We start from the raw sequence: 19,841 nt of genomic DNA, 5'->3' as shown, positions 1-19,841 counted from the left end.
TTCTTATTTCATTTTGCAATCAGAGGGCAAGGGTCAGAGCTAAGGAGGAGAAGAACTAATATACAAGGGTGAGAGGGGAGAAAATCGAAGGAATTTAGGATCTCAAGCAAAGAAATTTTGAATTTGGACCGAGTTTCTTCAATAGGGCGTGGATTTTTGGTATGGGCATCAAATTTGGCCCTGTTTTTTGTTTTCTCTTTGCTTTTCATTGGGTTTAAGTCACCCATATATTTTCCATAATTTTTGCTTGGGTTTGAGTGTATTTTTTTTGTCATTTATGTTGCATTTAGTGAAGAGGGTTTTTTGGTAAAAAATTCAAAATGTTGATTGCTAATTTTATTTGTTTAAATTCTTCTTGTGCCCTAGGTTTTTTCATGATTTTTGCTTGGGTTTGAGTGTATGTTTTAGCCATTATTGTTGCATTGAGTGGAGGTTTTTTTAAATAAAAAATTCAAATGTTGATCGTTAATTTGATTTGTTTAACTTTAAATTCTTCTTGTGCCCTAGGTTCATTCTTACATTAAGAGGTCAACAAAGTTACAGTAATGCCAAGAAAATTGGACCCTATGTAGGAATATGGTGAACTCGATGGGGGGTTTGACAGATCAAATTTGACTTGCAAGTTATGTGGACAACATATGACACAGGGAGTATATAGATTGAAATTCCACCTTGCACAAATCTTGGCACATGAAGTAGGGATTTGCACAAATATAAACCCAGAATTCATTGGTAGCGCCCACAAATCATTGGAATATATAGAGACAACCAATCTAACCAAGGCAACTCTGAAGAATCAAATGGCAGGGGATGGAGTGGTGGGAGGTGATCGTGAGAGTGGTTCTTCTTCAACATCAATTTCTACAGTCAACCCCACAACTGCCTCATCATCTTTTGTTCGTAGAATCACACCTGGTGCACAACCATCTATCAAGTCAACTCTTAAAAAAGGGTGAAGGAAGAAGCTAAAAAGTTGTTCGGCAGGTGTCTTCTATGGAGAGACTTTCCCTTAATCATTGCCAGGAACAATCCATTTTTCCATCCCGCGATTGATGTTGTTGCTATTGTTGGCCCAGGGTACAAAACCCCTTCCTATAATGACTTTAGAGAGCATATTTTTCAGAATGAAAAGGTCAAATGCACTACAAGGTTGGAGGAGTTCATGGCATCATGGGAACATTGTGGTGTTAGATGGGTGGACTGGTCAAAAGGGTAGAACCATTCTTGGTTGATTTTCCCAAGGGGACAATGTTTATGAAGTTTGTTGATGCATTTGAACATATCGAAGATGCATGATTATTATGTGATTTGTTGGATGTGTTCATTCAGGAGGTGGGTCCACAACATGTTATCTAGGTCATAATGGACAATGCTGCAAATTATGTTGTTGCTGGAAGGACGCTTATGGAGAGGCATCCTAACTTATTTTGGATACCTTATGCTGCACATTGCATTGACTTAATGTTGTAGGACATAGGAAAAATTTCTTTTTTTCAAGGATATTGTAGAATCATAAAAAAAAAATTACAAAATTTATATATAATCATGCATCTATGCTTCATTTGATGAGAACATTCACCAACTACAAGGATTTGGTGCGCCCTGCTATTACACGGTTTTTCACTAGCTTCATATCTCTTCAATCTCTCTTGAATTCTATGTGCGAAGTGAAGAGAATGTTTCTTCTACAGGAGTGGTGTGTTTTGTCATTTAGCCGCAAACCAGAGGGAGGGGCCATAAGCACGCTAGTTTCATACCAGGAAAGCTTGTAGGTAGGAGTGCAAGAGGTGTGTAGCATTACTAAACCTTTGGTAAAAGTTCTTCGATTAGTTGATGGAGACAAGCCCGCAATGGGCTACTTGTATGAGGCCATAGATAAGTCCAAGGAATCCATTTGCAACTATTATGATGGTAAGGGGGATGAGGATTTTGAGAAACAACAACTGATATGGACAGTGATTGATGAGTGATGGAACAATACACTCTATCGTCCCGTTCATGTTGCAGTGATCTACTTGAACCCTGCATTTTTTTACTCCTGTGGTTCCATATTTGATGATGAGGTCATGGATGGATTCTTCACTTGTGTTCAAAAGATGGTGTCATCTCTAGTAGAATATGCAGAAATTTCTAAAGAAATGGAGATATACAGGATGGCAGATGGCACATTTAGCTTTGACATGGCTATCCATGATAGGACAACCAAAATGCCAGGTAAGCTTTAGTTTGTTTCAATTTTCAAATTTCATTGTCTCTTCATACTTTGCTTCAACTTTCAAATTTCAATTTTTTTCTTATGTTTTTCTTATTTGTTGTAAATGTGTGGTGGAGAAGCTATGGTGGCAGAGTACCCAATCTCCAAAAGATTGCCATTTGAGGGCTTAACCAAACATGTAGTTCCTCTGAATGAGAGCACAACTAGAGTGTATTTGAAAAAATACAAACCAAGAAGTGCAACATGTTAAAAATTTTCCAATTAATTTTTGAATTCATTAAATAATAAAAAATATAATTTTTTTTTTAGAATTATTAATTTATAATTTATGACACTCATACAAGTTGGAGTCCTAGTGCCTTAACGACATGGCCTACGTCTACTACAATCTCTGATTGTGGGTGAGACAACTTGAGAGGACACCTGACATGGAGGCCATCTCATTGGATGGGATTGACACCCCTTCTACATGGAGGGTTGAGGTCGAGAGGCCTATCATGGAAGCAACCCCTGATTGGTTAGAGGAATATCAACTGCAGAGGAGGAGAAGCAGCAACAAGAGGAGGAGGTGACACCACCTACCATTGTCACTAGTAGTGGACATGGTCTACCTCCTCCAACTCCTAGTTCTTCAACGTCTTGAGGACATCAGAGTCCAATGTCAGCATCAGGGCCTTCTTCATCTAGTGAGAAAGCTATTACATTTTCTCGTAAGAGGGGCAGAGGAAATTATTAGTTACTTGGTTCATTTCATCGTATATGACTCATGATATGAGATACATTATTATATTTTTTGTTGGCATTTTGAGGTTGAGTCAGGACTCAGGATTCATGACATGATTCACTGTTATGTGTGATGTAGCACTAGACATATTACACATCTTATATATTAGTTCTCTATTCATATTTATGTGAAAATGCATTTATTTTATGTTATGGATGTTTTAGATACTAAAAAATTTGAAAATAAAAAGATTTTTTTTTTGTAGTTTTTTAATTTTGCCACTTTTTGATGGTTTTTACCGATTTTATGCTGTTTTTTATGATTTTTTCCTTTTTCAGACCCTCGCTGATTTAATCCCGATCTCGATTATCACAACCTTTCTACTTCATTGATTAATTCTCTTGCTTCTCAAATGCTTACCCTAATTCCTACCCACCATGCTTGTAGCGCCTTTCCTATTTACAAAGCTTCAAACTATCATTATCAATCATGAGGCCCCTTTTAAAACCCGTCAAATATCTTTCATGATTTGAGGAGGCCTCTCACCAAATTTTCCATATTCTCTTCAGCATGGGATTACCTTCCATGTCAAAATCTCTTGCACAATTGATGATGTCTAGATTAAAGGGTCCCTTGATGCCCTTTTTATGCCTAGCTTGTTCTATCCTATTTGAATTTGATTTTGATGATAGTGTTGTCTTCCTATTTCAACTTTGACAATCCCAAAGTTAATATAGCTTTTTGATGTCCTTCTTTGCTAGCCTGGGCAGCTTATATTTATCAACACTACCAAAGCACTTTTTATTAAGCATTAAACTGTGAATTCTACCAAAAGGCTAAATTTGAATTTGAACATCTTGCAGTGATGGAACATTTGTCCACTTGGGCTTTTTCCTAGTGTTGTTCCATGGTTTCCATGATGAAGGACCAGGGAAAACAAGCCTTTAATATCTGTGTGTCCCGAGGCAAGGACAACTTTAATGCCTTTGTCTCATTCCTTGTGAAATTCTATGTCTAATTAGTTTTTTCCAATTTCTAGTCATTGTCAACTCTAATCGGCCATGTGGAAAAGGTTTGTATTCTATAATGTGTATCAAATCAATCATTCAAGGTCCTCCCTTTTCCTTGTCCACATGCTTCCCAAGTATCTAAGAACATTAAACTTCTGCATTTGCCTTTCCCTGATAAAAAATTCTGAGAAGAGTGACCATTCACATGTAATATGTTTGGTAAGGAATCCAACATAACCAGTATGCATCTATAGCAACTAGCACACTCTTGAAGTGATTTGGAGTTTGTCTGCTAGGGAAGGATCTTTAGTTTTCCAATTAAATAGGTTATCAATGTGATTATTTAGAATATGGTCTGGCATCTAATCACGAAGTTAATGAGAAATATAATTCCCTTGGTATCTTAGTATTTCCCTGTTTTAACTTATCTTTCATTCACAAAGTAGCTAGCTTTGCATTTTCCTTTTCTCTAAAGCTTCTTATCTGGCATCTCTCGAACAAAATTAATGAGAAACGTATTTCTTTTGGTATCATGATTTCCCTATTGTATATTCTCTTCCATTCCCTTAGTACTCTGTCTTGTAGCCACTGATAGACCATGGACTTAGAAATTTGAAATGTTGACGAAATATGATTTCTTGTCCTTTGTTTAACCCTTTTGGTGTTCTTTTGGGACATTTTAGCTTCTTTGGCCATGTTCTATTAAAAGAGACTGACACTTACTATTAATCAGTGTATATAATATCGCCGATATTCGGAAATATCGCGATATTTTCGGGGAGACGAGATATCACCGAGAAAATATCGCGATATTTTGTCTCCCTGAAAATATCGCGATATTTCCGAAATATCGGCGATATCTCGGGGAAATATCGCGCGACGAGCTAAAATATCGCCGGGAGACAGAGAAAAATGCCGCCGCGGCTATAAAAGTGCAATTTTGTTTTTTTTTTTTTCAATCATTTTCATTTCTAATTGCTGGAGAAGGAAGGGGAGAGCTATGTGCTTGCTGCCAAGGAGGGTTTGAGTGTTGAATAGTGTTGACACCTAATCCGAAACGGATGAGGTGAAGCCGGACAGTCATCTAGAAGATGAACTGATCCGTTTTGTAAATGTATAAATAATAATAGTCTAATGAATAAAATCATCCAGTTGTTTCTTGCGCTCATTAATTTCTGAGCTAACCTGGCCTGACATGGTATCAGAGCACAGGTCCCAGAAATAACACCTGCCTCTGCCAGGTTTCTTCTGTCTCATGAAACCTCTGTCCTGAGACTGCGCCCTTTGTCATGAGCGCCTCTGGTCTGACACTGGAATGCGCTGAGCGTGGAATGCGCTGTTGAATGTCAGGCTCTGCGCCCTGAGCTTCAGTTTCCTTGCATGAGGACTCTGTATTGACGTTGGAGAATTTGCGTTGAGAGAGATTCGGATTGTGCAGAGGTCGACGAAGGCTGTGAGAGATAGAGCTCCATACGAATTTCTGAGATGAGGTAGGCGCTGCCTGTATCAGTCCATGGTCCCATTGTGTTGTGCGTTTTTTGCTGCGTTTTTTGCTACTATGAGTGTTCCAGCTGTTGGTGCCTCCACGCAGGAACCAGAAATACAAACCCGTCTCCATAACCCGTCTCCATTGATGCTCCATAACCCGTCTCCATTGAAGATTATTCGAAGGCTTTAAAAGCCTCCAAGACCGTCAAAGGAATCTGCCGTCTGCCAAAAGGAAATTGTGTTGTGCGTTTTTTGCTGCTTTGAGAAAAACTGCTACATGTGTTTGAACTACTGTGGTATTGCAAAGACTGGTATTCGCTGCATATTTTTTTTTGTAAAGACTGTGTGCAGATACCATTCCTCCACAGCGCACCGGATAGAGGCGCAGCGGTTACCACAGCAACAATAGGAGCAGCTCTTACTGCAACAATTTGAGGATTTTATCATTGGTTTACCGCTACAATCATGGCCATGTGAGAGCCCTTTTTTTCGATGGTGAAAGAAAAGTCACACCGATCATCTTCTCTGCACTTGCAGCTCACCGTCGACTCGTCACGATCATCTTCCTTACGATTGAGTATCCAGTAACCGGGTTACAATCCTTAGTCTTGTTCAAACATTCACACTATTTTAGTACACTATGAATTAACCGAGTTTGTATCCTCTGTTGCCCAGATTTATCCTACATCAGCCTCTCTCTGATATATGTATATCGAGGTACAAGTTGCATTGGTTTTTGGTTCTTATCCAGGTTGGTCCCATTTTTCCGAATCCACTTCAGCCTGGGTGATTTACGGCATTTGTTGAATCGGGTTCTAAATTCTTGCTATTCTACTCGGTTCACCACAGGGTAGGAGTCAAATATTGTAGCAGAGATACCTTGAGCGCCCTTTTTTTTTTCCTCAAAACATAATATTGTGGAAGTGATATAAAGAAATGTTGATGATATGCTGATGCAAATGTTAGAAGAAGAATAAAATGCATAAGGCTATGATATAAGGAATTTTTTTTACAGAAGTTTTTGGCAGAGATATTTTTTTCACAGAAGGATTTTTTTTACAGAAGTTTTTGGCAGAGATATTTTTTTTTACAGAATGCATTCAATCATTTCTATGGTCGGAATAGTTCTCACTGGCAAGGAGAACTATTCTGAATGGTCCCGGATGGTAAAACACACCCTTATCTACAATGAGCTGTGGAAAGGAGTGTGTGTCGGAGAAGAAGACAAAGACCCTGTGCAGCTCACATTAGACAAAGAACTCGCCATTTGGGAAAACAAGAACAACAAAGCCTTTGCATTGATCGCAGCATCTGTAAATGAGGAAGTAAGTCGTCATATTTCATCCTATTCCACTGCCTTTGAAGCTTTACAAAAGCTGAAAGAACTCTATGATACACATTCTGCACTTAAAGTTGTTCAGCTCATGATTAAACTCTTCACTCTTGAACTGAAAAATAATGATCCTCTTACTCTTGCATCTGAAATAAAGTCTATAGTGCATGATATTAAATCCACTAAGGTTGAGCTGGATATCTCTCTTATTGCCTTTCTCAAAGCACTCTATCCTACCTACTCTAATTATCTTGAGTCTTTACAAGCAAATGGAAACCTTAAAGATATAACCTTTGACTCTCTTGTGAAAAAGTTTGCTGAAAGAGAGAAAGCCTTTGGAAAGAAAACAGTCCCTGAATCTTCTGAAGAGACTGTTTGCCTTGCTCACAAAGAAAAGCATCCTGCTCAAGATTCTGCAAGAGGAAGAGGTGGACGAAGAGGAAGAGGAAGATACTTCAGAGGCAGGGGGGCAGACATTCCCAAGCAGAAAAGGCAGATCTGCATTGCATTTGCTGCAAACGAAATGGATCACATGATGCTTCTACATGCAAGCTACCATGGGACAAGGTTGAGTAGAGAAGAAACCAGCAGAAAGGTAAAACTGATGACTCAGACAAAGGTAAAGCACCTGAATCCGCTCACTATATTGAGGCACAATGTAACATTGGAGTAAATGAAGATTTGTTTAATGCTTCACTTGCTTCTTCGAAAAATGACTGGTTGCTTGATTCAGGAGCAACCTGTCATATGACTCATAGGAGAGATTTCTTTGAAGATTTCACTGACAATGTTGATGGAGCAGTATACTTTGCAGATCAGTCAAAAATCAAGCCATCAGGGCTTGGCACAATCAGGCTTAAACTGCCTGGTCTTCCAGACTTTCTTCTGGATCATGTTCTATATCTCCCACAGCTGAAGAGAAACTTGCTGTCCCTGGTCCACATCCGCCAGCAAGGTCACTCCATTCACATGTTTGATGGCAAGCTTGAGGTAAGAAAGGCATCTGACCACTCACTTGTCATGAGGGGTATAGAAGAAGAAAGACTCCTTAAACTGCAAGGAACCTCTGCTCATGCACAGCATTTCTCATATATTTCTCATCATGAAGAAGGTGCACTTCCATCAAGTTTATTATGGCATGCTAGATTTGGACATTTAAACTATGATAGTCTCCGCTTGTTGAAGAAAAATGGTGTTGCTGGTTTGCCTACAATTCCTAGAAAACATAAACAATGTGATGCTTGCATTCTAGGAAAGCACAACAAACAGTCTTTTCATGATTCACATTCAAGAGCACATAGGAAGCTTGAACTTATTCATTCAGATTTATGTGGTCCAATGCCTGTTTCTTCTGCAAATGGAAATAAATATATCATGACATTTATTGATGATTACACCAGAATGTGTTGGGTTTACTTATTGAAGAACAAATCTGATGCTTTTCAAACATTCAAGAATTTTCATAAGTGGATTGAAAATGATGCACAATCTCATATTGGGTCTATTCGCACTGATAATGGAAAAGAATATACATCAAATGAATTTGAACACTATCTTCGCCAACATGGGATTAAACATCAAACAACTGTGCCTTATAATCCTCAACAAAATGGTGTAGCTGAAAGAATGAACAGAACAATTTTGAATATGGTACGATCCATGCTTTTCTTCAAAAATGTAAAGACAATGTTTTGGGCTGATGCTGTTCTATGTGCTGCATATATAAAGAATAGATGTCCATCTAGTGCTATAAGAAACAAGACTCCTTATGAATTATGGTATGGACATGTTCCTTCGGTAAAACATCTCAGGATATTTGGTTCCACCTGTTATGCTTTAATACCAAAGGTACATAGAAACAAACTTGGTGCTAGAAGTCGTAAGTGTATCTTCCTGGGGTATTCAAACACATCTAAAGCATACCGCCTTTATGATGAAGTAAATAAAAAGTTTGTTTTATCTAGAGATGTCATCTTTCTTGAATCATCCAAATTTGACAGTGTTGTTGAGCGGCAACTTGATCGCTTGGATAGATTCACAAAACCGAAATCATTTCAAGAGTTTGATAATCAGATTCCACATCTTGAAGGGGGGATTCCTATACTAGATCAACATGTGGAATCTTCTTCTGAAAAACAATCTCCCCTGCATGACACTCCAACAACGGATGATGCTTTAAGTGATGTAATTGATAGAATTGGGAGACTCAATCTTGATTCAGACCCAACTCAATCAACAGAACAGCCTGGACCATCTCAGAAAGGTCCCCCAAAGTGGCTGACAAAGACACTTGAAAGTGTTCATCCTGATGAAATTGGAAAAACAGGAACCAGAAATTCAAACCGACAAGATGGAGGTGATGTAGATAACTCTAATTCACCTGTTGATATGGATGTTACTTATGATTGTGAATTGAACTTGTCTACAGATTTTGAACCAACTTCCTTCAAAGAAGCTGCTTCTCATGATGAATGGAAAGAAGCGATGCAGAAGGAGTATGATGCCCTCATAAAGAATGGCACTTGGAAGCTGGTTGATCCTCCATTTGGAACCAAACCAATTGGCTGCAAGTGGGTCTACAAGAACAAGTACAAAGCTGATGGCTCACTTGACAAGCACAAAGCCAGGCTTGTGGCAAAAGGTTTTGCACAGAAGGAAGGGGTCGATTATGAGGAAACTTTTGCTCCCACAGCAAAATGGGCCACCATCCGGACACTCTTTGCACTAGCTGCTCAAAACGGTTGGAAAGTCCATCAAATGGATGTAAAAACTGCATTCTTGAATGGAGATCTAAAAGAGAATGTTTTTATGTCCCAGCCTGAAGGATTTGCTGTGAAAGGACATGAACAGAAAGTATGCAAACTTGTGAAGTCCTTGTATGGCCTCAAACAAGCACCACGAGCCTGGTATGAAAAACTAACTGAGCATCTTCTGAAACTCAACTTCAAACATTTTGATCTTGATGATGCAACTTTATTTGTCAAGAAAGTTGGCAAAACAGTTGTATATCTTGTGGTATATGTAGATGATCTTTTAATGACAGGGAACAATGAAAGCTATATTGCATCCATAAAGAAAGAATTAGGAAATTTTTTTGAAATGACTGATTTGGGCTATGTTCATTACTATCTTGGCATTGAAGTAACCCAACATCCAAAGTCCATATTTCTTTCTCAAAAGAAATACATTGGAGATTTGTTAAACAGATTTGGCATGACAGAGTGCAATCCCCTTTCTACTCCAATGGAACAAAACTTGAAGCTCACATCTATTGAAGGAAAGGAATTTGAGGATGCAACAAAGTATAGACAGCTTGTAGGAAGTCTCATCTACCTCACTACTACCAGACCAGACATTTCATTTGCTGTTGGAATCCTCTCCAGGTTTATGCAAAAGCCTTGTGAGGGACATTGGTCTGCTGCAAAAAGAGTTCTAAGGTACTTGAAGGGAACTCAAGACCTTGGAATCAAGTATACACAGGTGGACGACTTCAACTTGATTGGATACTCTGATTCAGACTTCGATGGAGACAAAGAAACTGGGGTATCTACTTCAGGATATGCTATGAGTCTTGGATCGGGAGCTGTCTCCTGGAGATCACGCAAACAATCAGTACCAGCAGATTCCACAACAGAAGCAGAATACGTGGCAGCAGCTGAAGCAACGAAAGAAATTGTGTGGCTCAGGAAAATTCTTGAAGATTTGCAAGTAAAACAAATACAATCTACTCCACTCATGATTGATAACACCTCTGCAATAAAGTTGGCCAAGAACCCAAAGTTCCATGATCGTACTAAGCACATCAATACTATATATCATCTGATCCGACATCATGTTGAGGCCAAAACAATCCATCTCCGTCATTGTTCCACAAACGAGCAAATTGCAGACATCTTCACCAAAGCGCTTGGAAGAGAAAAGCTTGAAAGATTCAGAACGATGCTTGGACTCACCAACATCCCTTCAGATTAAGGGGGGGAATGTTGACACCTAATCCGAAACGGATGAGGTGAAGCCGGACAGTCATCTAGAAGATGATCTGATCCGTTTTGTAAATATATAAATAATAATAGTCTAATGAATATAATCATCCAGTTGTTTCTTGCGCTCATTAATTTCTTAGCTAACCTGGCCTGACAAATAGCTATTATCGCCACCAAAAACGAAGATTTTGTTGATCTAAGCTTGAAGAACAGTGAGACAATTTCATTTCTTCCATTAACAAGTATGTTCAAATAAACCCCTATGTTAATAAATTTTTTAATAGTTTTAGGATTATTCTTGCTTGCCTATTTGCCTACAATCATTTTGCTTTTTTTTTTTTTCCATTTGCTATGGTTTTCATGCCCATGAGCAAATGCAAGGGTTTTCTCCATATTTGGAGAGAAAACTCCATTTTTTTTTGAACTTTCAAATACACCCTCTTATTGTCATTTATGGTTTTTCGTTGAATTCACATTGCAAATAATGTAGCAAAAAAATTATTTTGTAAAATGATGTGGTTATTACTTATTAATTCCAATTTTTTTTTGGGTGCCCTAGGTTTGAGTTAGCTCACTACAAACTTCAAATATGCCAAAAGCCTTGGACCCATTTTGGGAGTATGGGGACCCTGATGGTTGGGACAAATCAGGCATATCTTACATGCAAATTGTGTGGGACCAGGATGACAGGAGGGGTTACACGACTGAAATACCATTTGGCTAGACTCACTGGACATGATGTTGGGATTTGTACAGTTTCTAGTCTGGAGCTTATACAAAAAGCTCGAGGCAATTGATGAAAAAGACAGAAAGAAGGAAGAGACAGAAATAAACAAGGTTGAATGTGCAGGTAGATCTTTCGGGATATTTTCTCCTGATTTTGATGTTGAGGGTAGTGGGAGGGGCTCCATAACTGGCACAGCATCACCTGCTACTACTAGTGTGAGGTCATCATTTTTTGTTCCATGAACAGGACATGGATCACAACCTAGCATAAAATCGCTTGTTAAAAAAAGAAAAAGCAAGAAGCAGATAGAGTCATGGGGAGGTGTCTTTTTTGGAGCGACTTCCCTCTCAGCATCACCAAAACCAATCCATTTTGGCAGCCAATGTGTGATGCTATTGCTATTGTGAGCCTAGGGTACAAAAGTGCTACCTATGAGGAGTTGCGGGGGCCAATTTTTCAAGCAGAAAAACAGGACATCAACTCTAGATTGGTGGAGTTGAAAAAAAATTGGATGCATAGTGATGTCTGATGGTTGGACAGATAGGAAGGGTAGGACCCTTTTAAATTTTTTGGTACATTGTCCTAAAGGTACCATGTTTATTAGATCGGTGAATGCATCAGAACATATCAAAGATGCAACAACGATATGTGAGTTGTTAGATGGGTTCATTCGGGAGATTGGTGTGCAGAATGTAGTGCAAGTCATAACAGACAACGCAGCTAATTATGTGTTTGCTGGCAAGATGCTTATGGAGAGGCATCACACATTGTTATGGACTCCGTGTAGAACACATTGTCTCGATTTGTTGCTTGAGGATATGGAGAAACTCTCCTTCATCAAGGAGGCAGTTGATATGGCTAGGAGCGTCCCCAAGTTTATTTATAACCATGCTTTTGTTCTTAGCCTCATGAGGAAGTTCACTAGAAATAAGGAGTTGCAGCATCTTGCAATCACACGTTTTGCCACAAACTGTATTACTCTTTATTCTTTGCTTCGATGTCAGTTCGAGTTGAAGCAAATGTTCGTGTCTGATGACTGGTGTAATTGTATATACATCAGGAGACAGGACAGGAAAGCCATTGCAAAAATGGTGTACTCTGAGACGTTTTGGTGTGGAGTAGAAGAAGCATGCTCAGTTAGTGAAGCTATAGTAAAGGTTCTCAGATTGGTAGATGGGGAGAAGCCTGCAATGGCTTATTTGTATGAGGCCATGGATAGGGCCAAGGAGGCCATTCGTTCTTATATGTAGACAAGGGTTCTGCTGGCCTTGATAGGCATATGATTTTATAGGATGTGATTGATAGTTTGTGGACAAGGATGCTTCATCGACCCATTCATGTAGCAGCACTCTTCCTCAACCCCGCATTTTCATACAAATGCGGCTTTGATTTTGATGGCGAGGTGATGGAAGGGCTCCATTCCTGTATTCATAGGATGGTACCTGATCTTGAGCTTTGTAGCAAAATCAATCGCGAGATACAGTGTTATCGGGATTGTGTTGACCTATTTGGCTTTGATGATGCTATTAGGGAAAGGACCCTCTTCATGCCATGTAAGTGACAAGTCATCACTCATTAGAAATTAGAATTTTCAATTTAGAATTTCTTTACTTATAATTCTATTTTTTTTTAATTCAATTATGTAACTTTTATTTGAAAGTTTAATTATGTTTTAAGTTTTTGAATTTTTTATTTCTTTATTTTGTTGTAGATATTTGGTGGCGAAGCTATGGTGCAAGGGCACCAAATTTGTAGAAATTGGCCATAAGAATCTTGAGTCAAACATGTAGCTCTTCAAAGTGTAAGCGCAATTGGAGTGTATTTGAGAAAATACACGTAAAAAAGCGCAACAGGCATAACTTTGAGCTCCAGCCTTCAATTGAGCAATTACATTTATTGTAATTTTTAATTTATGACCTTCAAGTGTCAAGAGTCAAAACTCGTTAGTTTTTTTGACACTCTTACAGGTTGGAGTTCGCAGGCCTCAATGATTTAATGTATGTGCATTCCAACATCCGACTTCGAGTGAGGCAAATAGAAGCACCAATGGATCCAGATGCCATTTCCTTAGACAATATTGATGTATTGTCTCAGTGGAGGGTGGCGTTTGAGGAGCCCATCTTGGAGGAGTCACCGTCATGGTTAGAGCCAGATGATCCATTAGAACAGGGGCAACAAGAAAAGGAGGACTCGGAGGAGGAGCAGCACTCAGAGGAGGAGGAGGAGGAGGACACTGTGGGAGCATCATCATCAACACCATCTGCTATAGATATAGGAGAGCACAGCTCCATACCTAGCATTCATTATTTCACATTAGGTGTAGAGGCAGGGTCAGGGCCTTCTACTACTAGGGGCAGGCTTGGCAAACAACCCATCATGTTTTCCCGTAAAAGGGGGAGAGGGCAGTGATTTCAGATAGATAGCTGCTAGTTTTATTTGTTATGCTACATATAACTCATGATGATGAGATACTTTTATATATGTGATATTATTTTGTATTGGTTCTCCACATTTGAGTCCTTGAATGGACAATTATCAGGGATCAGTAGGTTTTGGTATCGCCTTTGATGTATCATTTCTATTTGACATCATATACATCTGTGCTTTCTTCATATTTATGTGCCAATGTGTTTATTTCATGTTGTTATTGCTTTATATGTTTAAAAATATGAAAAAAATGAATATATTATGCATTTTTTATGCTTGCTGATATTTGCCAATATTTTCGCCGATATTGCTGCTAAGATGTTTTCTGGACCCTCGCTGATATTTTGCCAATACCGATATTTTCAACATTGCTATTAATGGCCATTGGCCATCTGTAATTGAAGGAAGCCATCAAGTATTGGCTACGCCAATTATATTTGTACGTGTAACAGCCCTAATTTTTTGAAATCAATAATTACTTTTTGGGTGTTCTATAAATTTGTGATCTTAATTACAGTGTAATAATTTATGGCTAGATAGCCTTAGGATAATGTGGAAGCCAATAACTATCATTAAAATGAAGGTTTTCAAAGGCCAATGACAATGGACACAATATTCTGGTCGAAGCATAAGTTCTTTAAAACTGTGACAAACTTCCCATTTGAATCATGTTCCTTATCTATTTGATCTTCTGCCTGCCAAACTTGCTTTATATAACTAATGATTTCTGGTACATGTTCATTGTTGATGTTTCTGCAGTACTTGATGCATTTATTCTTGTTTCTGATATCACAGCTGTAGGTTGATATGAATGAATTAGATTCCTAAACTGATAGGTGAAAGCAATTATGAGTTTTCATTGTGGATGCCAATGGATATTCATATTTGAGGACTGTGTTTACAGGGTGTACCCTATTCCTCAGTACAAAGAAACAATCGGAGATGGCATGTTGATACATACTATTCCAGTTGGCGAATTCAGGCAGGTTGGCTTCAACCACTTCCTACTTTTGTTTTAGATGCCAGTGTTTCGGTCAAGGTTTTATCTTCCTACCATTCTACAAATAATTTTGTCTTGCCTTTTCATAACAGTGAAGTCGATAAAAGGAGATGGACAGTTAACTGCTTGTGAGGTGATCCTTTTTCATTATGAAGACATAGGAATACCCAAAGTGTTCGTCAATTTTGCAGTCCACCATGGAATGTGGCCACATGTTCAGAAAATATGTGATGGACTGTATGCCTATAAAATGAAACAAATGTCAGGGGCTTCCTTATCACTGAGTGCATCCATGGCTCGAATTAATACAAAGATACCAACCAATTGCTTGGGGACCTTGGGATTATCCTTAGATAAGGAGGTAGTTCAAAGTTGGTCAAATACACAAAGAGTAAACAGATGGAAATGGATCATTGTTTCAGGAGTTGTGGTTCTGGCATGTGGGATTGATAGAGGAGTTTTCTGCAAGGCTTTAGTATTTGGAGTAGCAAGAAGGCTTAGACATCCTAAGAAAAAGATCCAGACATGAATAAATGATGAATTTTAAGGATGATGCCATTCTGTCTTAGTGCAACACTGTTGGAAGGAAAACAATGCAGACTTTATTTAAGATGATGAATAGATGCAGTTCAGAGGCCAATGACCAAGTTCATCTGGTGTTTCTGATGTGGAATGTTTATCAATATGATGTGTTCACATTTCTTATGAATTTGTTGAGTTTGGTTCATTGTATCCTACATATTTGCTTGCCGAATTGATGTTGCTACCTAAGTCAAAGCAGTGGTTGACAGTGTTTAGCTTTATGTGTTCTGAACTTATTAGTGGTATGATTGTTTTCTTTGTTGGCAGGTACAAGTTGAGGCATTTTTAACCAATTTATGCAATTTTAAGAGAGTCTATACATGGATTAATGAGTTCCCAACGATGGTGCAGCTCCCCATGTTATTTAGGGGCTTTTCTTGATATAACTTAGTGTTTATGAATACTCATTTCAAGGCAGCACATGATCCAAGTTCATCTAATCATGTTTTGTCATTATTAAAATTGTTTAATATGTAATGTGTGTCTGTATTTCATGACTCCTATTGCAAGGTTGTTTGGCAGGCAATCTTTCAGGCTGCTTGTGATTGAAGCCCCTGCAATAGAGTTACCTTCACAAATGATAAGATTGTTGGAACACTGAGAGAGGGGGGGTGAATCAGTGTTTCTTAGCAATTAGCACTTTATTAATTTTTTTTTCAGAGCATTAGTTAATCTTCAATTATTATTATTATTGTTCAGAAAGAGCATTAAACAGCGATGTAAAAATAGAGACAGTAGGCACAATATTTTTAGTGGAAAACCCCCACCGGGTCAAAAGCCAACGAACGTTTTTCTAATAAGTTCTTTAATTTTTAGCCCCAACAGAAAAGAAAACTACAACCTCTTAATTCTCTAGTTCCCACTGGAAAGATGCTCCAACGCCCTAGTTTTATGAGCAGTCAACTGGAAGGATGCCCCAACACCGTAGCGAGCCCCAACTCACTTTAGCACCACCCTACCACCCTGAAGTGTTTATAGGCCCCAACCTGAAGGTGACTTCATTCACCAGCCTCAAACCACCCTATAAAAACAAAAATAAAATAAAAGTGTGGACTCCCGTACTAGAGACAATGATCCATATTACAATGATATTTTTCAATGAATTTTCCTTCACTAACAAACAAATCTAAGCCCTAATCCCTTGTCTCGACAAACAAGAACCCTTGTCCAATAGCAACACAAGCCCTTATCCCAAAACAAATTTGCCTTCTTCAAACAAATTTAAGACCTAAACCCTTGTCTCGACAAACAAGAACCCTTGTCCAATAGCAACACAAGCCCTTATCCCAAAACAAATTTGCCGCCTTCAACTCTAGGCAATGATACAGACTCTATACCAAATTTACAATATTTTATACAACAACTTGTTCTCTGCCTTCGTTGTTGACTTGAAGTTGAAGATGAAATTGATGTGTCTGATCTTCTACAATACTGAGAGATGCCAAACTGTCCCACAACAATCTACCTTTATTGAAAAAACTGCGATTCTATATTGAACTTGTCCTTATCAATTTATTGTCGTAGAGATCACTGCACGGAGAGACTTCAATTCACTGTCTAATGAGTAGATGTTGTAGATGTCTTGTGCCTGCAATAAAATATATACCCAAGCAAACCCCAACTTCCAAAACAAAACAAAAATACCGTGTACCAAAAAAGCCTGCAACAAGATAGACACAGACGGAATACTGGAACCAAAAACCATACTAAAATAAATGACACAGACGGAATACTGGAACCAAAAACCATAGTAAAATAAATCTGAATAGTGCAGTATGCAATTAATCATATAACATAATTTTATTTTGAAGAGGAAATATGAAACTATATACTTGTAACATCCTTGAACGATTCACTACACAAAAGAGAAATTTACAAGCAAAGCTTACCTAAAAATAGATACTTAACTTTTCGGTCTCCACCTGCAACAAAAGAATAAAGAAGAACAAGTACTGTAAAATAAACTCAACTTGAAATGCAATCCTCAATTCAATGCTCCTTTCTCTGTTCTTGAAAAAGAAAATTGTAAGAAGACTGTCCTGTACGTCTCACTGTTTGCTTTGAGATTGTTGTAGGTTTCCTTCACTGCTTCTCTGTAGAATTGTATACTTGATCATCGTGCCATCATTGTTGTTGTATGTCCTCACTATTTGATGCTCGAGGCAGATGCAAGAATTTTTTTCAAGGTTTCTGCAGTTAGGTCAGCGTAATGAATTCATTAAGACTCCATCATAAGGATCTTTTGTATAAGTGTCAAGTCTTGTTCACATGGCACTGAAATTTAACCATGTATAAACAGAAGGATGCCCTAGGAGGGCTGCAAGCATTCACTGCTTTGCTGGTCCGAAACGATAAACATATGTTAATTGGTTATTGAAGGTCGAAGCCTTGTTATGCTCACGGTAAATAGAAGGCCGTGGTATAGTTTGATGTCTTGGTACTTCACTTTTCTTATTAGATATATATAAATCTGCTTTGAAAAATATTAACAGTGGCCTTTCCTTCTCGTTGTCATTCAAAAACCACTGACAACACTTATAGCCGCAGAAGAGAAACACTTTTTCTTGTTGAAGAGATTATGGCTTAAACTTGTTGAAGAACATACCTGTAAGTTATATTTCAGATTTTTCTATGGATGTTGACCTTCAACGTATGGTAGTAATGCATGGATCCAAACTTCACTTCTTTGCTCGGTAATTTCCAAGGAATAGAACAAACTAACTCTGTTCCTTTACCGAATTCTGCGTTGACACTCAAAAGGGTCAAAATTTCAGAGCAAAATGCTTCACAAAATAGTCATTAAGTTCTCTCTCTTGGAAGGAGATAAGTATCTCTTTTATAAGAGAGCCTTAAAGTTGAGCATTAGAGAATAGGGGGGCCTTCAAGGATTACACGTGAAAGTCTAGGAGTTTAGTGATAACTTAATGTATGCTTTGTGTCGCTGCTTGCGGCTGGTCTGGTCACAAACACTTAGTGAGAAAATCCCTTAACGCCACAAGGTGTAGTTGGTGGCAAAACTAAAAGATGTGGTTGTTATCTATTCCCAACTCTCTCTGTTAAAAGATCTCTCTTAGGTAAATTAAGGGGTTGGTCCCCAAATGAAAAATTAAGTTAAAAGGTGATGTGAGGTTTCTAGGGGATGTCAAACGTGAATTTGGATTATTTGAGATTATGAGCAAATATAATGAACAATATGAAATGAAATGTACTTAAATAACCATAAACACATAAATAAAAGATGAGCCTAAAAATCAAGGCCTTCAATATTGCTTCAAAATAAATAATGTTTTCTCTAGAAATGAAATGTTTCAAAGTGAAATACAATAACCTTGTCAATCAAATAGATGTTAGAGAAAGATGATATCACTTGCAAGATGAAACAAGCTAAAACTTCACTTTGCGAAATGATCAATATGGTACTTGCCCAAGTGAGATAATCAATTCAAAACATTTTCATCATGACAAGTATATAAATAATTTTCAAGAAAAATAGCTTGAAAAGTAAAGTGTGTTAATATGAAATTCACTTAACTAAGGTTAGATGCAATTATTTTGATTAATTTTAAGCTAGATTCTTAATCTAAGTGAGAGATCTTTCTTTTGAACTCTTGCCAAAGGATAAAAATTGAGGTGACGGTAAAAAAGAGGGGTTGAGGACATGACGGTGTCATTAACGATACCCTTCCTTGTTGAATTTTCTAAGTTTACTTAGTTAGAAACTCTCCATGCACTTTATCTAATTTATTCCTACCTACTCGTTATTTTACTTAACAAGTTATTTGCAATGTAAATAATGAAAATAAACACTAGTGCATGCTCAACATATTACAGATCAACAACTAAAGGAAACATAAACAATCGCACCATATGACACCATTATTTTTAGACCAATGTCCCCGGAAAAATCCAATGTGGGAAAACCGGTGCAACCATCTAAGGGTTTTCTTATTAAGCAATATCAGAGTATAATCTAGGTGCCGAAACTGGCCTACCCAACAAAGAATTTCCTTGGCAGTAATACCTATTAGTTTCTGATAAATCTCCTCACTGAAACCCAGGATAAATCTTTCGGCAGCTACTCAGTACAAATCTGCCTCAGAAACCCCAGTGTCAACCTCTCTTTGGACTGCTTCAGCCCCTCTCTGACCAGCGCTGGCCTTGCGTCACCCCGGATGGGTCTGTGTCAGCCTTAGGAGGCCCTGTGTCAGCCCTCTGGCCCTCTGCGCCAGCAACGCTGGCCTCCTTGAGGCTCTGCACAGCTCCCGACTGCCTCTGTGTGGCCTTGCATGAGCGCTAGCTAGCTCTGCGTCACTCTCCTCGGCTATTGCGCTGCTCTCCTAGCACTATCTCTG

At 38.3% G+C, this 19,841-nt stretch overlaps 1 protein-coding gene across 1 annotated transcript in view; it reads left to right on the top strand.

Annotated features, from left to right (window-relative positions):
• Positions 1-16,094, top strand: part of LOC149201894 (uncharacterized) — a 106,927-nt gene extending 90,833 nt beyond the window's left edge. The window contains exons 5-6 of the mRNA XM_089399852.1: positions 14,812-14,893; positions 15,000-16,094. Of these exons, the coding sequence (XP_089255978.1) occupies positions 14,812-14,893; positions 15,000-15,436 (519 nt within the window). The 3' untranslated portion in view covers positions 15,437-16,094. The remainder of the gene's footprint in view (positions 1-14,811; positions 14,894-14,999) is intronic.
• Positions 16,095-19,841: the final 3,747 nt, after the last annotated feature.

The sequence above is a fragment of the Pinus tabuliformis genome, chromosome 2_1 (assembly GCF_031772625.1).
Source record: "Pinus tabuliformis cultivar Carrire ecotype Pingquan chromosome 2_1, CPIR1, whole genome shotgun sequence".
Taxonomy (NCBI): domain Eukaryota; kingdom Viridiplantae; phylum Streptophyta; class Pinopsida; order Pinales; family Pinaceae; genus Pinus; species Pinus tabuliformis.
This window is presented reverse-complemented; position numbering and strand designations above follow the sequence as displayed.